Here is a 21037-nt window from a genome sequence, read left to right on the forward strand (position 1 = left end):
TGTCCCATCAATAACTACAGTGGGAAATCTTCAAAAGTAAGGTTGGGATGTTAGGAAGCTGTGTGACATCAGGAGCAACAAAAGCTTTTACTCTTTTCACTGAAAAGGCAAAAAGTTAAGCTGCTTATGTGTATGCTTAGATATTAAAGGTAATGGAACAATGGGGACCGTGAGAGCACTGCAAAGGCACAAGGGCATGTTCTTTTCATTTTTGTGCTCCCCTCCACGTGAACGACCAAGAAGGGCCGTGTGTAAAGATACCGCATGCGAAGTCTTCCCCCAACGATGATACCTAATCAATGAGATAAATGCTTTCCCTCGATGGCTTTGTAAAGCTATCCTATTCCATGGGGTGTAATAATACTTTGTACCTGAATGAGTCTTAACAAAAGGAAGCTGACACCGTGCAGCAGAGAGAAGTTAAATGGATAATGGCTACATAACAGCGGCAGCTTAGCTAACCGTGCTGAATGATTTGGACATGTGCTATGCGTGGGTGCAGGGTTTCATAGGTGACTCCCCACAGAGGGGACCGAAGGGACGTGTACCCCTGCTGTGGGTTTAGTGGGGGGGGGGGGGACACAGAACACCTACAGTGCACAAGGTATGCTGCAGGACACTTGGATGACTTGCATCCCATAGAGCACATCCATTTTTCATCACACGCAGCCCTCTTTGGTGTCTCGCAGTACGAGGTGAAACACATACAGAGCTTTCCTGATCAGGTTGCGTTTGTTAGAGAGAAATCAGCTTGGTGCCTCTCATCTTTGCACTATGGAAAGTGTGGATGACATACTGTACCTTTAGCTCATTTCAAAGAGAAGAAATTCTGCTTCATTATTGCAAAAAATTGCATATTTACTCAGATAAATATGGATCACTTGCTACCATTGCTGTCTTTTAAGGTGGTGGAGGTGCAGATGGAGCTCTGACCACTACAACGATACAGGTCTCACTTTGCACTGGATAGGAATGTTCATCCACGGCTATTTTCATCTCATGGGATGCTTGTGGATGAGGTGTTAATCTAATATTCCTTTCCATATCATCTGCCCTTAATCAGTTACTGTATGAAAACTTAAATTTTCTTTAATGTGCCAACATTTGTGCTAAATGAAATGGAATAAAATATCATGATTGTAGTTAATCAAAAAATGTAAGCACAAATGAAATGGAGTTTGAGCCCGAGCTGCTAGTTATCCCTGATGGCTCTGGAGACACTGATTGAAGATGAAATTAGGCCATGCTGTGTGGCTCACAGCAGTCTTAACTGAGGCGAGATATTGCCACAAGGCCCAAGCACTCTAAACAAAGGGTTAGCTTGCATGGCCTCTGCCTACATGCCCTAGTCCCGATTGGCTATGCCCCAGTAACGTTGCGTATTGGCTTAAGCAGAATAGCCCTAAACAAGAAACATGTCAGATTTCATTATACAAGACTTTCTACCAGGCAGTAGTCTGGGGCTGTACTGTTTAAAAGCTGCAGTTGTGGATAGGACATCTGTAGGAAAATATAAAAACAAAAATCAGCGCTCAACAATATTACTCATGTTTCTCCCTCAAGCAGATCAGCTTATGCAGATTAATTGGAATCCTCAATACATCCAAACCAGAAAAGTGAGGTTCAAATAAGAAAAAGCTTCTCTCTTTGAAATAAGATTAAAAGATGTATAACACTACTCGCTCGACTATAAAAACATATATGCAGCTATATGTTTATGTATGTTACGACGTCTTGCATTTCAGCTCTGCTTGACTCGTGAGTCATCATTGTAATAGTGCCCAAAGGATCACTTGATTAAGCAGCAATGTTTTAATAATTGATGATGGAAATAGAATCTACAGTAATGAAATTTCCATCATGAAAAGGGAGCTAGTCTTAATACACTGTCCATTCATTCAAGCAGGTGTAAATAACATTTCTTGGCTCATGGGGAAACATTATATATAAAGGTCAGGGAATGAATGAACATTCCCTCTTTCACTGGTCCAAGCTATGGGCATGTTTGGGGAGCATTGTGTTGTACTGAGTGTTGGAGAAGAATTGAAGGCTGGATAGCCTAAAACTCAAATGGTCAGCAGTCCTCAGTAGCACACACACTGTACGCCATAGCTTGTGTGTTACTGTTTACCAGGGTCAGATTTTAATCTAACCCTAAAAGAAGAATCCAAAGCATCTTAAGAAAACACTTGCAAATGGACAAGACAAGAAAATTAAGCAAACATCATTACCTGTCGGCTTAAAAATAAAACATAAGCCTCTTAAAACACACTTTCACCAAGTTGAAAATACATGATGCAGCGTAAAGAAAAAATGGAGCATATGCAGATGACACAAGCAGAAACACTGCAATAGTTAAATAGTTACACAACACAAAATAAGGAAACAGATGAGCATGTCAGGATATGCGATAACTGACGATATTATATATTATTATTTCTGGAGTAATTAGCTGAACTTCTATAGCATTTGTCTACTGATTACTAGCATGTTAATTAGTGGGCCCTGCAAACTCCTTTTGTGTTCAGTTCTGTGTATTGTTCTATACAACTTGCAGCATTTCTTGGTACTTTCTTTACTTGTGTTTCCTTAATTTGCTATGTGTGTCTGTATGCTGTTTTATGTTTCGTCAAATCAGTGAATTTGTTTCTTAATTTAGCATAAGAGCCCCCAATTCCACTTCCCTGGCCCTCGCCCCATCCTGCCATGAGTTCGGTGCAAATTGGTTCAGTACTTTTTGTGGAATCCTGCTGATAAAGAAACAGACACAGGTGAAACCACAAACTCTGTGGTGGAGGTAACAAGAGGAGTAGGACTGCATACTAGCTTCATAAAACTGTCTGACAGTTTTGCTCATCATGACACTTCAACTGAGAAGTCATGTCTGCCAAAGCAATTTGTCACTCAGCAGGGGGTAGCATCACAGATCCAGAACTTGGGATCTTTCCTGAATGTAGTTTTGAGCCATATATTCTATGGGTTGAGGTTTACTTGAAATATAAAGTTTGGTTTTGATTGTACTATATTAGGTTATGACATTTGGTTTAAACTCTCTCTATAAACCTCTGGATTAATATCTTGTTAAATAATCATTACGTAGTAAATTTACACAAGTATTATGGAATACTATGGATCTCCGTCAGTATAACTAACTATGGGATGAAGTGAATAAGGTTTTGCTGAATAAGAATATTCAAAGATGGGGACTTGTGAAGCGTTGAGTTCACTTAATCTTCGCACCTAAATGACTTCAGTAAACTATTTGGCTTGGTCAAAAAGGAGATGAATAACACAGTTGTCTCCAATCAATAGACAGTGTTTCTTCAGGTCATGAGTAGCTCTGCTGATCACATGGTTTACTGCCACTGCCTTTGGTTGGAAGAAAAAAGAGATATCCCTATTTTACTCACAAAAAAGTTCCCCTTGTTTAGCAGGAGAAGAGCACATATCATGACTAGAAGCTAGAAGATCAAATTTAGAAGCGCAGTTTCTGCTTATTTACGACTGCAGTTATAAAGAAGCTTTCCTTTGATCCATTTTGGTAGAGGTGACATTCAGCGGGAGACCAGATGAGAAGGGACCCCCATGGCTTAGCCTTTAAGCATGACCATTGTTTCCCCATCTGGTTAGGTAAACTCCAGCCCAGAAATATAAATATTCCCAGTATTACTCATTTTTCCCCATTTTTCAGGTGGGTGATTTCAAGCTTTTCACTTTCTAACTAAGCTTTTTTTTTTCAGCATTTTGTTCACATTTTGCATTTCTTTGTAGATTCACTTACCTCAGTGTAAGCTGCCAATGCAGCTACATCACTTTTCTGTTAGGTGGCTATAAAACACAGGGTGCTCGTGTTGTCTAAAATATTCTTTTTTTTTTTTTTTTAAGTGTATTTTTTGGGGCTTTTATGCCTTTAATGGACAGCACAGTGGAGAGTGACAGGAAACGGGGAGGCAGAGAGAGGGGGAATGACATGCAGCGAAAGGCCGTCCGATGCGGGATTCAAACCGGGGCCGACTGCAGCGAGGACTGTAGCCTCTACACATGGGGCGCCTGCTTAAACCACTACGCTACACGACACCCCGTCTAAAATATTCTGTAAAGAAAAACATACTCAAGAGAATGAGTACGGTATGAAAGCATGGGGAAACCCTAATGCAATTAAGAAAAAAAAAAATTAATTTATGTGCTCATTGTTGCATTCAGTGAACTTAAACAATTCATATTTAATGCGCCAGTTATTGCTCTATTCAGAAAAGTTTAGAAAACTGACAGCAAGCAAAATTTAGATCTAATGTACTCACATGCTGAAGCAATGAAGCAAAGGGGACATCTGCAGCTTTTCCACACAAAAGGAGAAGAAATCTCCTATTTTCATTTTTATAGATAACTAACTCACTTCACCTTTGCCTTGCTCTATATTAAGGCTGATAGACAGGGAATTGTCATGTTTTGTTGTCTTACCTGGAATGAACGGGGCCAAACATTTCACAGTTTCTAATACTGTAACTTGGGGCATTACCGTTGAGATTAAGACGCTAACCATGAAAGTTGGAGGTACAATTCCAACCAGGACCCTTTGTTGCATATTACTCTCTCTCTCTCTCTCTCTCTCTCTCTCCTCCTGTCATGTCTTAACCATTGTCTAAATGGTAAAAAGTACTGCAAGAAGTAGCATATGAGATATACCATATACTATCACACACATCATCTCAATATATCTTATCTCAAGTGGCTGAATTTCCCAGGCCATACCTTTATTAATATATTAAATTATTGTAAGAATGCCATTTGTACATGTTGGTCCTGTACAGCCAGCTGCATTCCAACTGGAGACCTTTTTTGCACATTATTCATGTCTTCTCTCTGTGAGAATAGATGCTCCAGAATCAATAATTATTAGTATAATTTTGGAGGAAAACGTATGCAGCTTTTAATTTTAACCATTTTAATTTATACAGGATTTCTCTGATAACTCAAAAACAATAGTGAATAACTCTCTCACTCACCTACTTTTTCTTTTACCCTGAGAATTGAGCATACTTTAATCAAAACAGATTCAAATAAAAACCAAAATGCTCCCTTTTATAGAAGGGACAATGTAGAATTAGGTGAAGGATTTATCAGAAATGCAGGAAAGTACTTTTTATGAAAAGGGGATTTTGTGGGGAAGGACTCACAGTTCCCTTGCTCTCTAAGCACCGCTCTCCTACTTTAAAACATAACATAACCAGGCGCCAATGACACTAGACAAGATGGGTGTGTAGTCCACACCCACTGGCCTTGTTATCCACATACAGCACGTGCACAAGTGTTTCCTAATTTTCATCCTCATCAAATCACATGACGCTGTTGAAACACTGAATTGTACCTGTATTTTCAAATAAAAAAAAAATACTTTCCATCATATTAAAATCACATTATCATATTGTCAGTAGTGACAATGAAGCAATACCCACCTCTGAGGGTTTTGATGCAGATATCCTTCCAACAGAACTCTGGCATGTTGAGGCAGACCAAGCTTGTTATATTTAGTCAGACAGCAAGTCTACTGCTAATGAATGCTGCTGGCAGGGTGTCTGTGAGCCCTGAGGAGATTGCAGTGAACACTGGTAAAATGTGTCCTCTGTGAGTGGGAGCAACACAACAAGCCAGACAGAAAGATGGACAGATCTACATATTGTGACAGAGGGACAGTTTTAGTATTAGATATTTTGGTGAAAAAAAGGCAAATGTCTTAGCTTAGCCTTAGCTTTATGATCCTCTGAAAAGATTCAGTTAGACTTTTTGATTATGTGCTGAAAATTGGAGCTATTTCACATGTAACAGAAAAAAACTCTGTTAAGATAGCTCTCTCCCGTACCTGTGATATTGCATGTCACCGTTGCTGTACAGTAGCTACTGTGTTGGGTCCAGTGGGTAGAGAGTTTTATTATTCGGCCGTTGTGCCCACAGGCATCAATAGCTTTTGCTAACACAGCCATAACCAGTGCAGTTAAAAAATTGTGATATTATGGGCTCAAGACTAAGTTTAGATCATGGATTGGTTTCTGCTCCACTGCCTCACATGACACTCAGTTCTGGTGATTATTCCTATGAGCACATGGCAGTCCTCTAAATTGGCTGTAATCTGTCCTGCCTGTTTGATCTATCCTGCTAAACCATGCTGTCTACACTTTACTGTGGCTCTTGCATCCTATTTGTGTGATTTCTGCAAGTTTAGTCATTTTCATGGTGTATATTGCTCATTAAAATACACATGGTCTATACATATATATGGGTGCAGATGGGCATGCAACACATATGAACACATAAGCACACACCTAAACTTTGTTTAACCCCGGGGTATACTTATTTTATCTCAACTATGTCATTTGTTCTGACATGCAGGCATTGACCTCTTAAATCACATCAACGTTTTCCCAACATTCATGTGAATTCAGACAGAGGAGTTAGCCATTTTTTAAGCTTTCTGTTTAATTAACATTCTAAACAACGATTGTGATAGTACATGCTTATAAATTTCCCGAGCATAATGTTTTTTCTATAGTTTCAGATTCAATACAATAAAGATAAGATATATCTTGGAACATGCTAACGCTTTTAGAGATGGCAGATAGAGAGGTGACAGAGAAGGATAATTTATGATTCAGCTGTTTGGCACTGACACTTTGTTTCTCTTTCAGGAACTGACTTTCAGTGTAACACTCACATAATCCCAGTGAAGAATGAGGAGGGCGTGGTGATGATGTTTATCTTAAATTTTGATTACGTTGTGGATGAGGGAAGTGACAGCTCAACCGAGAAGATAAGCCCCACGTCCCCTACAAAGTCAGATCAAAGTGAGTATTTGATGGTCCATTCTCTCCTAACTATGATATAACAGTTGTAAAGCGTTGCTATGGAGTATAAAAAATGGATTTTGTTCTGCCTCCACACCAGAGTTTTCTGCTTTTGCCTCCAAAGCTAAATCATAACATGATGCTGTACCAAAAAATGGTTCCTTGGATTGTATCTCTTATACATTTGTCACCTTTTTCTCATTCTTTTTCAAATTAAACCTGTTCACTTTTTGCATTCCTAAAAAAGCTCCCTGTTTTAACAAAGGGGAGTCCCGTAAATGGATAGCTGTAACATCTGTTAAACACTAATTAAACACTAGAGCGTTTGATGCAGTCCCCTGTCTTCTCAGTGTAACTTCCAAACTTGCTGCAACTTTCTATCATTTTCAAAAATGGAGCATTATTTTGTTTGCATTATGCACAATGCATTTTCAGTACAGCAATAAAATACATAGTGTGCATGCAGGGAGGGAATGGTTGTCTTACATAACCTTATCTAGTTAAAAATATTACATTCTTTATATCTGTTTCATGTCTTTTGGGAGAGCAGCATATACTGCACTCCTCATTTTTTATTTGGATGTGTGTCAGGAGGTGTAAATGTCAGTGAGACTTTCCTGCTCCTCCCTGATTGGAGGCACTCAACATCTCTTCTCTGACTGGGGCTCAGCTATCCACTTCACTCAGCATGAATTCCTCCAAGGCACTGTCATTCGGCTTGTGCTGTACTGTGTGTATTTAAGTGTGCACGTGCATGCATATGCATGTGCACGTGCATGCACGTGTGTGTCTGCTCGTGTGTGTGTGTGAGTGCCTGTGCCTGTTGCTAACGTTGTTAATCAGAGTTGATTGCTTGTGACCACACTTCAGCAAGGGCACCTGTGGGTAGATGGGTAGATAAACATATGATGTGACTTGAGATTAGAAAAAGTCCTGATGCCATACACACATCACACTTAAAGTATGACCTTACCATTGTCTTTGTCTTTGAGCAAGCCCTAGATAACAGCAGGAAATTAAAGTGTAATTCTATGATATACATGGTATGACTTCAATCAGATTTTAAAGACTGAGACTAATAATCTTGTATTGAAGCTGCATGCTATCAAACAACAACATATTATGTGCAGATATTGTCATTCATATTAACCTTTTTTAATGCCATACAGTATATTCAGTATTTCTTAAGATGTGTATTAACAGCACTTGTACAGTATTTGACTGCATTTAGACCAATGCTAGATTCTATAAAGTGGCACTGGAACCCAAATGTAATTATTTTCAGGTTATCAGGCCTTAAATGTAGAATGACAGAAGGAAGCGGCGGAAGAACTTTGACACGTCACTGATTTAAAAAAGGAAACCCTTTTTTTAGAATTTCATCTGAAATGATCAGGAAGAACATTTCTACATAGCCTGGTCCTACATTTCAGTGTAGCAGCCTCTGAAAAGGGATTTTTTTGACATTGTGGCTATAAGCCGGCAGGTGTCAACGAGCACAATATTCAACCTGGAAGAGAGTTATCCCTCCTTCCCTGAGCTGCCACCCAGAGCACACCATTCAGCAACATCAACATGCCTTCAAGGCTCAAACTAAAGACAATAGTTAGAGTATAAACACATTTAAAATGCAGAGTAAATATAGAAATCATACACTACAGCAATGGTTTCCTAAAACTATTAGTATAGGACCAGCAGATCTACTCTGAGCTCTATGTAGATATTCACCCTATCCATACACCCCGTGAAAAAAACTGATGATGTCCACTTGTATCAACAATCTTATTTTCTGTTCAACTATCCACAGCTAAATCAGGAGCTTTGCCTTCAGGCTCAGATAGGCTTTTTCACCACAACTCTCTGGTACACCATCCATATTACTGCCAGTGTTGCATCCATCCACCTGTCAATCTTATGCTCCATATCTTACCCTCACTTTTTTAGACATTGAGATACTTGAACTCCGTCACTTAAAGTGGCAGGATGCTCATAGTTCAAAGGGCTCAACCCTTTTTCACTCAGCTGCAAACTGTACCTGTAATAAAAAAAATTTAAAAACACATATTTTGTAGAGGGCTGGTTGACATATCTACAACAGTATCACAGGAAATCAACCTTCCTTGTTAACATTGTCTGTCATTGTGGTAATAATAGGGTATTTAGAAGAACTAAATCACAGGCAGGTGGAGGTTCTGTTTTCACAGAATCACTGTGTTTTAATCCCAGCAACAAAGGCAGGCACCTGTCAACTCTGATAACCATAAACCCAACTGTACACACAACAATATGCTATAATGATATGTATCCAGTGAACAAGCCCAATATGAGAAGGGCAACTCCAACCAGCAGGTGGAAAGCAAAGCCAATGCGTCTCTGTCACGTCTTTTCATCTACCAAAGTTAGCACGCTAACCAGCTAGCCTGTCTCGTCACATTCCAATAGCGGCTCACTGTAACTTCCAGGTATAACCTCTTGTCTTGTAAAGGCAACGATGACCGAAGCTCTTGTCAAGGGATAATCACCACCACCCACAAGAAACCACATTTATGCGGCAGAGAAAACTAGCCACATTAATCTTACCCACTCTTATGTGACGTCAAAAACCCAAGCCTTGGATGCTCCATGAATCATGAAGCCTCTTGAAGTGACATGTCTTCAAGACATACAAGTCTAGTTGTCTTTGATTTGTGATGTGTGGATATCTGACTCCCCTCCTAAATTTACTTTTTCTGCCTAAAAATATGTGTAATACATTTTTGTGTGACTAAAATAAGTTTTGACTTTGGTTACCAGCAAAGCTTGTTTTCCCTGTTTTAACATTAAACAGGTTAAGAGTCTACAACCATGCTCTGCGAGGGTGTATGTGGTACTTTGCGCTAAATGCTAACACTAGCATGATAAAATGCTCAAAATGGCAGTGCTAACATGCTGACAATGAGCAGGTGTATTATTTACATTTGTTGCCATCTTAGCTAAGTGTCTTAAAATGCAAACATTTGCTAAGTAGCATTAAGTACATAATAAAACTGAGGCTGATAGTGTCATTAGTTTTGCACGTGTTTGGTCATAAACCAAAGTACTGGACAATTTGGACAATTTTGACCTGAGGGTGGCGCGAGACGAAAAGTTAAAGGATCACCAAGGTTATGATAGACATGAGTGTATATATGACACATTGTCCATCAGCAATCCATCCAATAACCTAACTGTCAAAAAAATGTTATAGTGGTGCTAGAGAAAACAGTTCCTGAGATATCTTGACTGAAACACTAACAGACCAACTGCCATTCCTTATTTTTAGCCACTCGTGGCTAAAAATAATTCTTTACTTATAGTTGCTCTTCATTAAATGTACTTTCAGAATAGAAATGTGATGACACTTAACAATTTCATTCCAAATGAAAGTGATATTGGCCAAGTTGAATATGAGTACTATAAGTATGTATAGTATAATGCAAAATTTACTGTAGTACCATACATATATTTTTACAAGATGTTGTTTGCGTGCCACTGATAATTATATAGAAGGGCTCAATCATGATCATTGGTACTACATTGCACCAGAAGGATAGGCTTATATCTTGCACAATCTGTTTTCCTTATGGTACTCTAACAGCAAACTGCATCTTATTGGGTTGATATGAGCTACACTTTTCCAAGAGCACTCTCAGGTCAGATGCCAGAGTCTCCCTGCAGAGAAGAGACGGCAAGGTCGGCCATATCTCCTGCCAGCTCAGGATGTCATTAGGTTCCTCTCCAGGAAACTTGTTGAGTGTCATTGCTCTATTGTAAGCTGCTATAGTTGTAACATCAGCACATTTGGCCAGGGGATGGAAACAGATGGCTATGATGTTATGTAAGGAGGGTGCTGAGGGATGGGTGCCTCAGGAGTGAGGCAGGGTTCACTTTCACCCTCTTTCTATTGTTAATGAGCCAAAACTTTCACTCCGTCCTAAGAGGTCATTAGTATTGCTACTGTGTCTATTCTGAAGATGTGGCTATGCACAAAAATTGGGTTCCTGTCTAAAATCAATGAGGCCTAGAAAAGGGATTGCACAATCTGCTCCTTCTCATCCTATAATATGTATCAGTATTGTCAAATCACTTGTTTTTCACTTTGTCTTAATTTTAAAGTTTAGTGCACTAATCCGCTAAGAGTGAACATATTTAATACACAGTAGAACATAGAATATGCTGCTATGAAATATATATATATATATATATGTGTGTGTGTGTGTGTGTGTGTGTGTGTGTGTGTGTGTGTGTGTGGCTGAAGAAGCCTATTATCCAACCATGCATGATTTGATGCTTTTGGGATACTTTAATTTTTAATGCAGTGTACCAAAAACTTAATAAGGTCTCACATCATTTTTTCTCAATTTTTAGGGAGGAGTAGATTCTTCCGCTTCCGCCAGGCTGCTTTGAGCCTAATGAATACCAACAAGCAATCTCTTCCGCAAGAGGACCCAGATGCTGTGATGGTGGACTCACCCAAAGAGAATGAAGACTCAGTGGCCCTACAGAGCTTCCCCTCACCCACCAAGAGCATTTGTAGTCCCATCGAGGCAAATGACACACATGCCCTCATAGGCTCAAGCCACCACTCTTCCCAGGCAAGCGTCGGCCCCGATCCACTTGACCATTCATCCCCTAAACTCCCCTGGGAGAAACTGTACCAGACGGAGCCGCACCAATCCTCTACCTCCCTCTCAAACACCTTCCCCAGAGGCAGCATCAGCAGCATGAGGCGAGCCTCATCGGTTCACGAAATTGAGGCTTATAGCTGCAATTCCAAAAGCATATTCAGGGATCGGCATACAAGTGAAGGTATGTACTACAGTAAAACTTCTGTGTTTAGTATACAGTGCCACATTGAACCAACCTATCACATTATGACTGAGTTTGCATTTGAACGCAGACCCGTGTTAACTCGACACACACTGGGATCAATACAGCAATGTTCAGAAATAATGTTTAAGAGTTTTTGTTTTAGTTAACACTGCTATTCATTTTGCTCTTATGTTTTACTTTTTATGTATAGGTTTATTCAAATGTTTATCCTTTCTCTGTCCACACAATGCTACCGTTAGACAATTGTAGCCATGTCAGAGGTAATCGTGTATTTCTGCACATAATTTCATTGCTGTTTTGGAGCATGACTTTTAAGCAGTGCAATCAAGCATAAATGCTCTTCACAGATCCACTTTTGTGGGATAGTTTGAATGAGCTTACTGCACTTAATTATGTGAAATTATTGTACACTTGTATACTTATGTAGTGATTTTATCACATCAACCATCTATAAAATCACATAACATAATCACATAAGCTTCATATCTCATAGCTCTCATCGTATGCTAACCAAACCATTGCTTTTAAATTAACCTGCATGAGCATATGCTTGTATTATGTGGTACTGTTGTAGCTCTCCTAACTGGCTAATGTTCCAAGCTAGGCTAGCAATGAAGCATACAGTATCTGTGGGAAAATCCCAAACAGTTGAATAGCTGTCCATAAACCAACTCAATGTTAGGTTACAGAAAACTTACTCTGTACTCAACAGCTCACCAGTCCACTATACAGTTAACATTTTACATGTGCATGTATTAACAGTGATGCTCTAATACATTAGTATTGTGGTACTGTAGAAGTGTGTAGTATCATAGGCTGCAACTGTACAGTTGGCTACATTAAAACACCTACATTTTAAAGTTATATCACAGTTTTGCTACCTCAGTATCTAAAACATGGAGATAAGGTTTAAAATCTGCGAATTGTTCCTTAAATATTTGTCCATGCTTTTAAAACTGTCTCACTAAAACTGTTACCTGTAAATGCTTAATCTCTGCCCACCAAATCAATTTCATGACCACATCATTTATATATTGACGTTTTCATTTTTAGAGCCATCATTTCGTGACGACTTATGTCGTACTGTATAATTTTAACACTGTCTATTGATGAATTTAAAATATTGTGTCACATAAATGGCCAGTCTTACAGCATTTAGTTAAGTTAACCTAGATATGATAACTTTACCAAGGGTACTAATGTGTCTGTTGTTTGTTCTAAACCATCAGGCCCTTTTAATCACGTGAAGTCCAGCCTGCTTGGCTCTACCTCTGATTCTAACATCAACAAGTATAGCACCATCAACAAGATCCCTCTGATTGCACTCAACTTCGCTGAGGGGACTGATAAAAAGACTCATTCGCCGCAAACATCTGAGAAAGCCATTATAGCACCAAAGGTCAAAGACAGAACTCACAATGTCACAGAAAAAGTCACACAGGTGAGTGAGGAAGTTCTGCTTTTTTTTGATAATGCAGTATTTTGCCATGTGTCCTGTGGCATCTGCAGGGGGTCATTTTGAAATGCACACGTACATAGGTGACACAATGGCAAGTTTCTCAGCCACAGTCGCAGCACGGAGGGTTCCAATTACCTAGAGTCCTTGGTTCTGTATTTCAAAGAGCACAATTGGCTGTGTTTGTGGGTGGAAGGCTGGCAAAAGGATAATGTCCTTGTCACTACACTAATGAATCCTAATGTAGTCACTGGCTGGGGTGCCTCCAAGGAAGGATGTGGGATAGCGTGATACACTGATACACAGCACATGTTACACCCTGCCAGTGAACTTTCCTGCTGGCAGGTTAAAAAAGCAGCTGGTGATCTCATGTGTCACGTAGGTAACACATGGCTGTCTGCTGCCTACCCATGTCAACAGTGGAGCAGTGACATTAAAAACAAGAGAGAGGGGTAATTGGGCATTCTTAATTGAAGAGATAATATTGAGGTAAAATTGTCAAATTCATACCTATTAACATCAGCAGTGGTTAGTAGAAATGAAATAGAAATTACATTTTTCAAATCAAAGTGCAGGTTGCTATCACCCAGCAGACAGCAGGGATTCAGTTTCTTGCTGAAGGACATTGCAGAAGACCCAGTACTTCCTGTCGTGTGGCCGAAACAAGGGCTATCCGGTGGCACAACTCCCTTTTGACTAGACAAGCAGCACAGCTGATGCCAACACATCAAGGACGGATAGGAGTCCAGATATTCAACACAGTCTCAATAAACTACAACAACTATCCATGTTTCATGGATTTAAATAAAAGAAAAAGACAAAAATGTATATGTTTGTGTTTTGGGGTTATCTTGAATCATTCTGACAAATGTGCACAAATATGCGCCACAAATTTTAAAAACTGCGTAGGTCACACCACTTCACAAAAACAATACTGTCAATACCCCCTGGGCAATGTTAGCGACAACCAAGCACAAGAGAGGCCCAGAAACCTTATATTTCAATGTCTTTCAATACAGCTTTCTCATTTATAAATAAAGACAAACCATCATCATGATTAAATACCTTCTCTCCCTGCTGACTGTAGTTTGGAGTTTGGAGACACTGCTGTGATGTGAACACTGCATCTACTTCCTGACTCCTAGCATGGGGAAATATATAATTCATGTGTTGAAGATAGGAGGATGTGCCAAAATGAATAGAAAGACCCGTCGCCCTCATCCTCACTCCTGCACTATTTTCTGCCATAAGTAGAGGCTCTCTTTTTGTCTGCCCTTGCTTATTAAGCCCAAAAACAGGACAGCTTGGCCATCCTGGGAACACTGAATAATTTACCATCCAGTCCAGTTCATATGGTGAAATTAAAACAAATGTTTGCTTACTGAAATATATGAATAAAATATCTATGAGCACAAATCTATACCGCTTTTCTCCATCTGTACAGTAAAGTGCTCACAGTTTTTCCAGGAGTACACAATGTACCTCTTGCAAATATAGAATAAGTCAGTGGCATTCACATTATTCATGATGACATGACATAGGCAATCTGCTTGTCATGCTAGAGTGGCTGCCTTTACCCAATACAGTTTCACTGCAGAGTGCTCACAATTGCTACAGTCTGTGAGCTGGGTGAATTACCTGCTGTGCTTTACTAATAATTATCATAAAAATAAAAACCTAAGCTGTCTATGGTAAAATTGTCAGAAGGATCCACAAGCAGATGCTCAAAGTGGAGTGGTGTAATCAGGTGGTTTAACCTCGCTGCTCTGACCCTCTCTTACCACTCCTCCAGGTCCTGTCGCTTGGAGCAGATGTGCTGCCGGAGTACAAACTCCAGACAGCCCGCATTGACAAGTTCACCATCCTCCACTACAGCCCGTTCAAAGCCGTGTGGGACTGGCTGATCCTGCTGCTGGTTATTTACACAGCAATCCTCACTCCCTACTCTGCTGCTTTTCTTCTCAATGACCAAGAGGAGCAGAAGAGACGTGAATGCGGATACTCCTGCAGTCCTCTTAATGTAGTGGATTTAATGGTGGACATTATGTTCATCATTGACATCCTGATAAACTTCAGGACCACTTACGTAAACCTGAACGAGGAGGTGGTCAGTGATCCAGCTAAGATAGCGATCCACTACTTTAAAGGCTGGTTCCTTATAGACATGGTGGCAGCAATCCCCTTTGACCTTCTTATCTTTGGCTCAGGATCCGATGAGGTATGTTCTCTCTAATGCATTTTTTCTTTACCTGTTTTTTTCTCCCAGGGAGCTTTACTGCACATCACCCAGCAATGCATGCACTGTTCTGTTCTGTTGCACTGATCCATTTACTAAGTCCAGACTTGTGCCCCTGGGCCACTACTTAAAGCCTGAGTCGTCATGTCTCGGCTCTGAAAGGATTACTTTAAATTGCATGTTTTTTTTGTTTTTTTCTTTTTTTTTTTCTTTTTCTGAATGGCCCTCATTCTAGAATACATTACCACGGATTAATGGCTTACCAAATGGCAATCAATGATGCATTTATGTGAGGAGCAGGCCAACAGGGCTGTGTGCACAGCTTACATGCAGATGTGAGATGGCCATTGGTAGGCTGGCTGCCAGGCCTCCTGGCTTGTTTGTTGGTAGGATATGTCCCCCTCAGGATCTGGATCCACTTCAGTGCTTTATCGTGCTTTGTAGGCACTCCATTACACCAGAAAAGCTCCTGATTATAAACCATAATCATCTTTTCCACCACTGCTGCTGCTGCTGTTGCTACTGCTGAGTCAGTTCAGTGAGTGACAACAAATAAAAAAGGAAATGGATGGCTGTGTCTCTCACAGTAGAGGCTGTAACAAAAACCAAATCAGTCCTGGAAAATTTGCAAATGAGTTGCAAGAAACATATTCTACTTTGCCTCGCCATAGCTATTTGACACCATTACCTTGATTTTCATTTGAAAAATTATCTTTAGTGGAAAACTAGTCTTTTCCCTTTCTGGTCTGTACATGGATTGACATATACTGTGATAACATGAAGATACATTACTTCTAAATATAGCTTTACAGCTTGGTGTTTATACTTTTCAGACCGAGCACACAAAGTCCTGCTCAACTGAAGCCTCATTCAGAAAATAAAAGCAACCGAGGCAACGGCAGATGGTTTCCACAAGGCTCATTTAATTTAGCAGCTTAATAAGATGGCTTTAACCTACAAGCGCTTAAGTAAACCTTTTGATTAGAGCAGGGAATATTTGAAATAATTTTCAATCAATGTCAGGTTGCTTTCAAAACAACTTAGTTTTGCCAGGAGATTGAACATACCGTGAGGGGTATTATGCAAAAATTGGCATCAAGCAGTGTTTTGTTCACAATAATAATTATAGAATAAAAAAAAACAAAAGATTTTTTCATGCCGTTTTACTGTGAATACAGTGGAAAAGAAGTTGAGTGCTTTGTCCCCACTTGAACCACTAAATGATGTTCCCATTAGAGAGGGAGAGAGAGCACAGCGTGGGGGGGGGGGGGGGGGGGGGCTGTGCAGCTATATTATGTAATTACTTTTGCAGGTACATTTAAGAATCAATTTAACTTTAATTAGGTTGTAGTGTGCTTGTAGCTTTAACCAAAACAATATCAGTGAAGTAACAGAATGTGGAAGATTAAGCACAATACTTATTAAGAAGGAGAGTCTCTCTCATCTGGAGACATTAACTTTATTTTCGAAGGCCTTTCTGTCAGGGAGATAAGTGACTAGGCTAATGGGAATGGTGGTTAGTGATTCTTGATGACACACAAAAGCAGCTACAAACTCCCAGGGACCCACTAAGTGAGTGTTACTGCCTGTTCAATGAGGATTTACCTGTGGGCTGCCGCTTTCTTCACTTCTGTATTAATTGCAATTAACCAAAGGGCCATGGGGATAAAATCTTTGCCTTTTTTTCCCCACTGTTCAGGAAACTCATTACTTTAGTTTGTCAGGTGACTCTCTTTGATTTGTCACAGCTTGGATTTGTTGTTAACATGTCAGATGCGGTGATAGATGTGCAACAAATAAGCTGGCTTCTTAATGAGAGAATTTTTGACAGTAGGGTTATTGTATTAAAACACTGACATATTAACATGAAAACCACTAGTGCTTTTACTAATAAAATGCCCTGCTGTACATTTTGTTTAGACTACCACCCTGATTGGCCTGTTGAAGACAGCTAGACTCCTGCGATTGGTGCGTGTAGCCAGGAAACTGGACCGCTACTCTGAGTACGGAGCTGCAGTCCTCATGTTGCTCATGTGCATCTTCGCCCTCATTGCCCACTGGCTAGCCTGCATATGGTACGCCATCGGCAATGTGGAGAAGCCCTACTTAGAGCACAAGATTGGCTGGCTTGATAATCTGGGCGTGTCCATAGGAAAGAGATACAACTATAGCGATCCTAGCTCTGGTCCATCTATCAAGGACAAGTATGTCACAGCGCTTTACTTCACCTTCAGCAGTCTGACCAGTGTGGGCTTTGGAAATGTTTCCCCAAACACCAACTCAGAGAAGATTTTTTCCATCTGTGTCATGCTGATTGGCTGTGAGTATGTTATGGTTTTTTTTTTTTTTTTTACATCTTTTATTATCTTCTAGCAAAACTTAGTTCTGATTTTATCTAGCATAGCACTTAAAACAGTTTAAGGCATAGACGTTTATTTTTAATCAGATCCCGATCAACAGATTGTCTGTGTTTATAGCAGCATTTGTCCACATTCATTCTAGTTAACAGTGTGTCTGTGTGAGTGAAGGCAATGAAAATGCAAAGCAGTCAGTAGATTCTAACCCTCCTCATTTATTGATCGCTGCCTGTGTTTCAGCCCTAATGTATGCCAGCATTTTTGGAAACGTCTCCGCCATCATCCAGAGGTTATACTCGGGTACGGCCCGTTATCATGCTCAAATGTTGCGGGTGAAGGAGTTCATCCGCTTTCACCAGATTCCCAACCCACTGAGGCAAAGGCTGGAGGAGTACTTCCAACACTCGTGGACCTACACCAACGGCATTGACATGAATACGGTAAATAAAGAAAACACATCTGTATTCCACTGTTATTGGATAGCATATCCACCCAAAATGAACTAAAGTTGTTCAATAATATTTAATCATCATTTTGCAATACTCTAAAAAGAGCTTTCTTTCCCTTGTCTGCTTTTCACCTGGATTAACATCTCTTCATTGGTAAGAGCAGGAGGTACATATTTTTATTTCTTGTCGTTTTTATGGCAGCATAACCTCTTATAATAACCTCATATATACTATAAACATTAGAAATTCCATCAGTTATGCATGATTTTTTGTTCATTCTATAGTTTCATCCAATAGCAAAGAAATAACAAAATGTCTCTGTGAAAAAAACTATATGTATGCATTGAAATGGCGCTGATATAAGGCTTCTGTCTTGTCTAATTTCAGTGTCCATCGGAAATTTTTTATCAGTAACATTCATTTGTGGTAAACTTAATTTTAACTTAATCGGCACTAATAGCTAAATACAGTACATTTGTACTACAAACTCTTCCTCACTAAACTTTTGTATATAAGTAATTTATATATTACTTGGACATTTGAGTAAATGAACTGCAATTGTCATTAAAAATGCAGCTTTTACAGTTTTTTTAATACATTTTGGTCAAACTTCTTCTCAGTCTCACATTAGTTCAAGAAACAATAGCCCAAAAGGGTAAAATTAAAGCATTACTTGAATTACTTCCCATGAATTAGCTCCTCATCCATTGCTGTGATAGTTTAAATTAAATATAAGTTATGTACTGTACAAGTGTATCTCTGATTTTGAGGCATGCATATTGCACACTACTATGGACACATCTATGGATCCACCCACTTGAGAGAACCATTATTTTACAAGATAAACAATAAGAAGTTTATTAAATGAAAGTTTTTATTAACAATAACATCAACAGTAATTACTTCGTAATTTTCTGTCGACACCATGTATTTACCTTAATATCTAGTAGTTAGTGTTTCCCATCCTTGTAATGTATGCCATATAAACATATGTGATGTATTTTATTAAGGAGTGGGATAAAGCATAAAAGTTGTGGCTTATTAAATGTGTTTACTGGCCAAACTGGTAAACTCTGCTTTTCTGCTTTATGCTAATGATAATATTAATGATATTGCATGCAGTCAGTTCTTTCCTTTTAAGGTGGATGCCTCCATCAAAAGTCTGGATTTAATCCTTGGCTCCGACAAATGAATGGATTTAGAATATAAGAATGATGGCTTCGTTCTTGCTCGCATTTATCACACAATACACTTCCTCCTCATTCTGATATTATGCGTTACCAGTTCAGCCAAAACTGAGCAGGCATTGTGCTGTGTGTTTAGCTCAGGGGGCGGTTACATAAATCCAAGTGACTTTTATTTTTACATGCTACATTTCTTTCAGCAATTATTCCATCTTGATCATTTATACAATTAGATATTAGATATCTATTAGATATTTTACACTATTAGATAACATTGTCTACATTGCTCTCTACATTTAAGATGTATTGTATATTTATTGGACTGTGTTTAATGGGTCTATGACTCTGTGACGTGTTTGTTTTCATACCATATCCTCATCTCTGTGCTGTTGTCGAGCTTAATTACAACTTCTCTTAGTGGAAGTACACTCATCTTAACACATTTGCTGCTCACACTGTCCACTGGGTTGCAGAGCAATTACTCAAATGCATCTCTTTGAAGGATATCAAACCAAAATTTGGTGCATTTTGCTCACAGATTTTCTCTGCATCATAGGTGTTAAAAGGTTTTCCTGAGTGCCTGCAGGCAGACATCTGCCTTCACCTCAACAGGAATCTTCTTCACAACTGCAAAGCATTCCAAGGAGCCACCAAAGGCTGCTTGAGGGCCTTAGCCATGCGCTTCAAAACCACTCATGCCCCTCCTGGAGACACCCTGGTCCACGGTGGTGATGTGCTCACTGCTCTCTACTTTCTGTCCCGCGGCTCTATTGAGATCCTGAAAGATGACATTGTGGTAGCCATCCTGGGTAAATACAACCCCTTGTTGGTTAAGTGTTACTGCCATGTTGTCACATCCAGAGGCAAATTCTTTAGTTAATTGAACATATTGCCTGAATTTTAATAAATAATACTGTGATGTATATCCTTTATGAAAACTTAATTCAGGTTCAGGAAGGTTTGGCAAATCTTCATCAGTACATTTTTTAGCTTTTTTTTTATATAATCAACCAGGGAGCACTTATGAAAAGGTCACACTGATGCCCACATGAGAAGTCAAGGTACATGGTTGTTTTAGGCACATGGTGGAAATAATATGTGTATGAAAAGTATGTTTTACATGATGTCAGGAAATTGTCAGAAAACAGAGAATGGGCTAACACAGATGTTGGATTCTACCATTGGCTTTTTTGTGAAGGGTATTAAATATGTAGTTTGTTTTGATTGATTGAAATATTTGAATTATTGATTGAGTTAACCACCCACTCCACTCAGGATGCTTGATATTTGAAAATATGTGGAGATTGGGATGTCATAAGCTCTGGAAAAGACAGGCAGTGGATTTTCCCAGTGGACACAAACTATTTTAACACAGTAATTCTTACAAAGAGGCTCAGCGTGACTTGTGTGCACATCAAAGAATGAAGTGTTATAATCGGAGTCCTTCCAAACATGAATAATTTTCAAGTCATTACAGCAACTAAACCACATCATGTTCACACACTTTGACAAGAATAGCAAGGTGTGCCTGCCACCCCCCGCATCCTCCCATTAATGTCCTCTGGGCAATAGCGCTGTTCATGTGACAGGTTTGAGACTCTGACATTTCTATTAAGTGGCTCCATGAAAGGTTGTTTGGCAATTTCAAAGACCACGGTGAAATAG

The 21037-nt window shown here is 39.4% G+C and overlaps 1 protein-coding gene across 1 annotated transcript in view; it reads left to right on the top strand.

The window, feature by feature from the left end:
* kcnh7b (potassium channel, voltage gated eag related subfamily H, member 7b) overlaps positions 1–21037 on the top strand; it is a 34223-nt gene that overhangs the window by 3125 nt on the left and 10061 nt on the right. The window contains exons 3-9 of the mRNA XM_087173772.1: positions 6684–6839; positions 11226–11666; positions 12920–13131; positions 14939–15364; positions 17303–17702; positions 17980–18179; positions 19929–20181. Coding sequence (XP_087029898.1) covers positions 6684–6839; positions 11226–11666; positions 12920–13131; positions 14939–15364; positions 17303–17702; positions 17980–18179; positions 19929–20181 — 2088 coding nt within the window. The remainder of the gene's footprint in view (positions 1–6683; positions 6840–11225; positions 11667–12919; positions 13132–14938; positions 15365–17302; positions 17703–17979; positions 18180–19928; positions 20182–21037) is intronic.

Source organism: Seriola lalandi, unplaced genomic scaffold (assembly GCF_002814215.2).
Source record: "Seriola lalandi dorsalis isolate HSWRI2012SDOR001 ecotype SW California unplaced genomic scaffold, Sedor1 jcf7180002054279, whole genome shotgun sequence".
In the NCBI taxonomy this organism is placed as follows: Eukaryota; Metazoa; Chordata; class Actinopteri; order Carangiformes; family Carangidae; genus Seriola; species Seriola lalandi.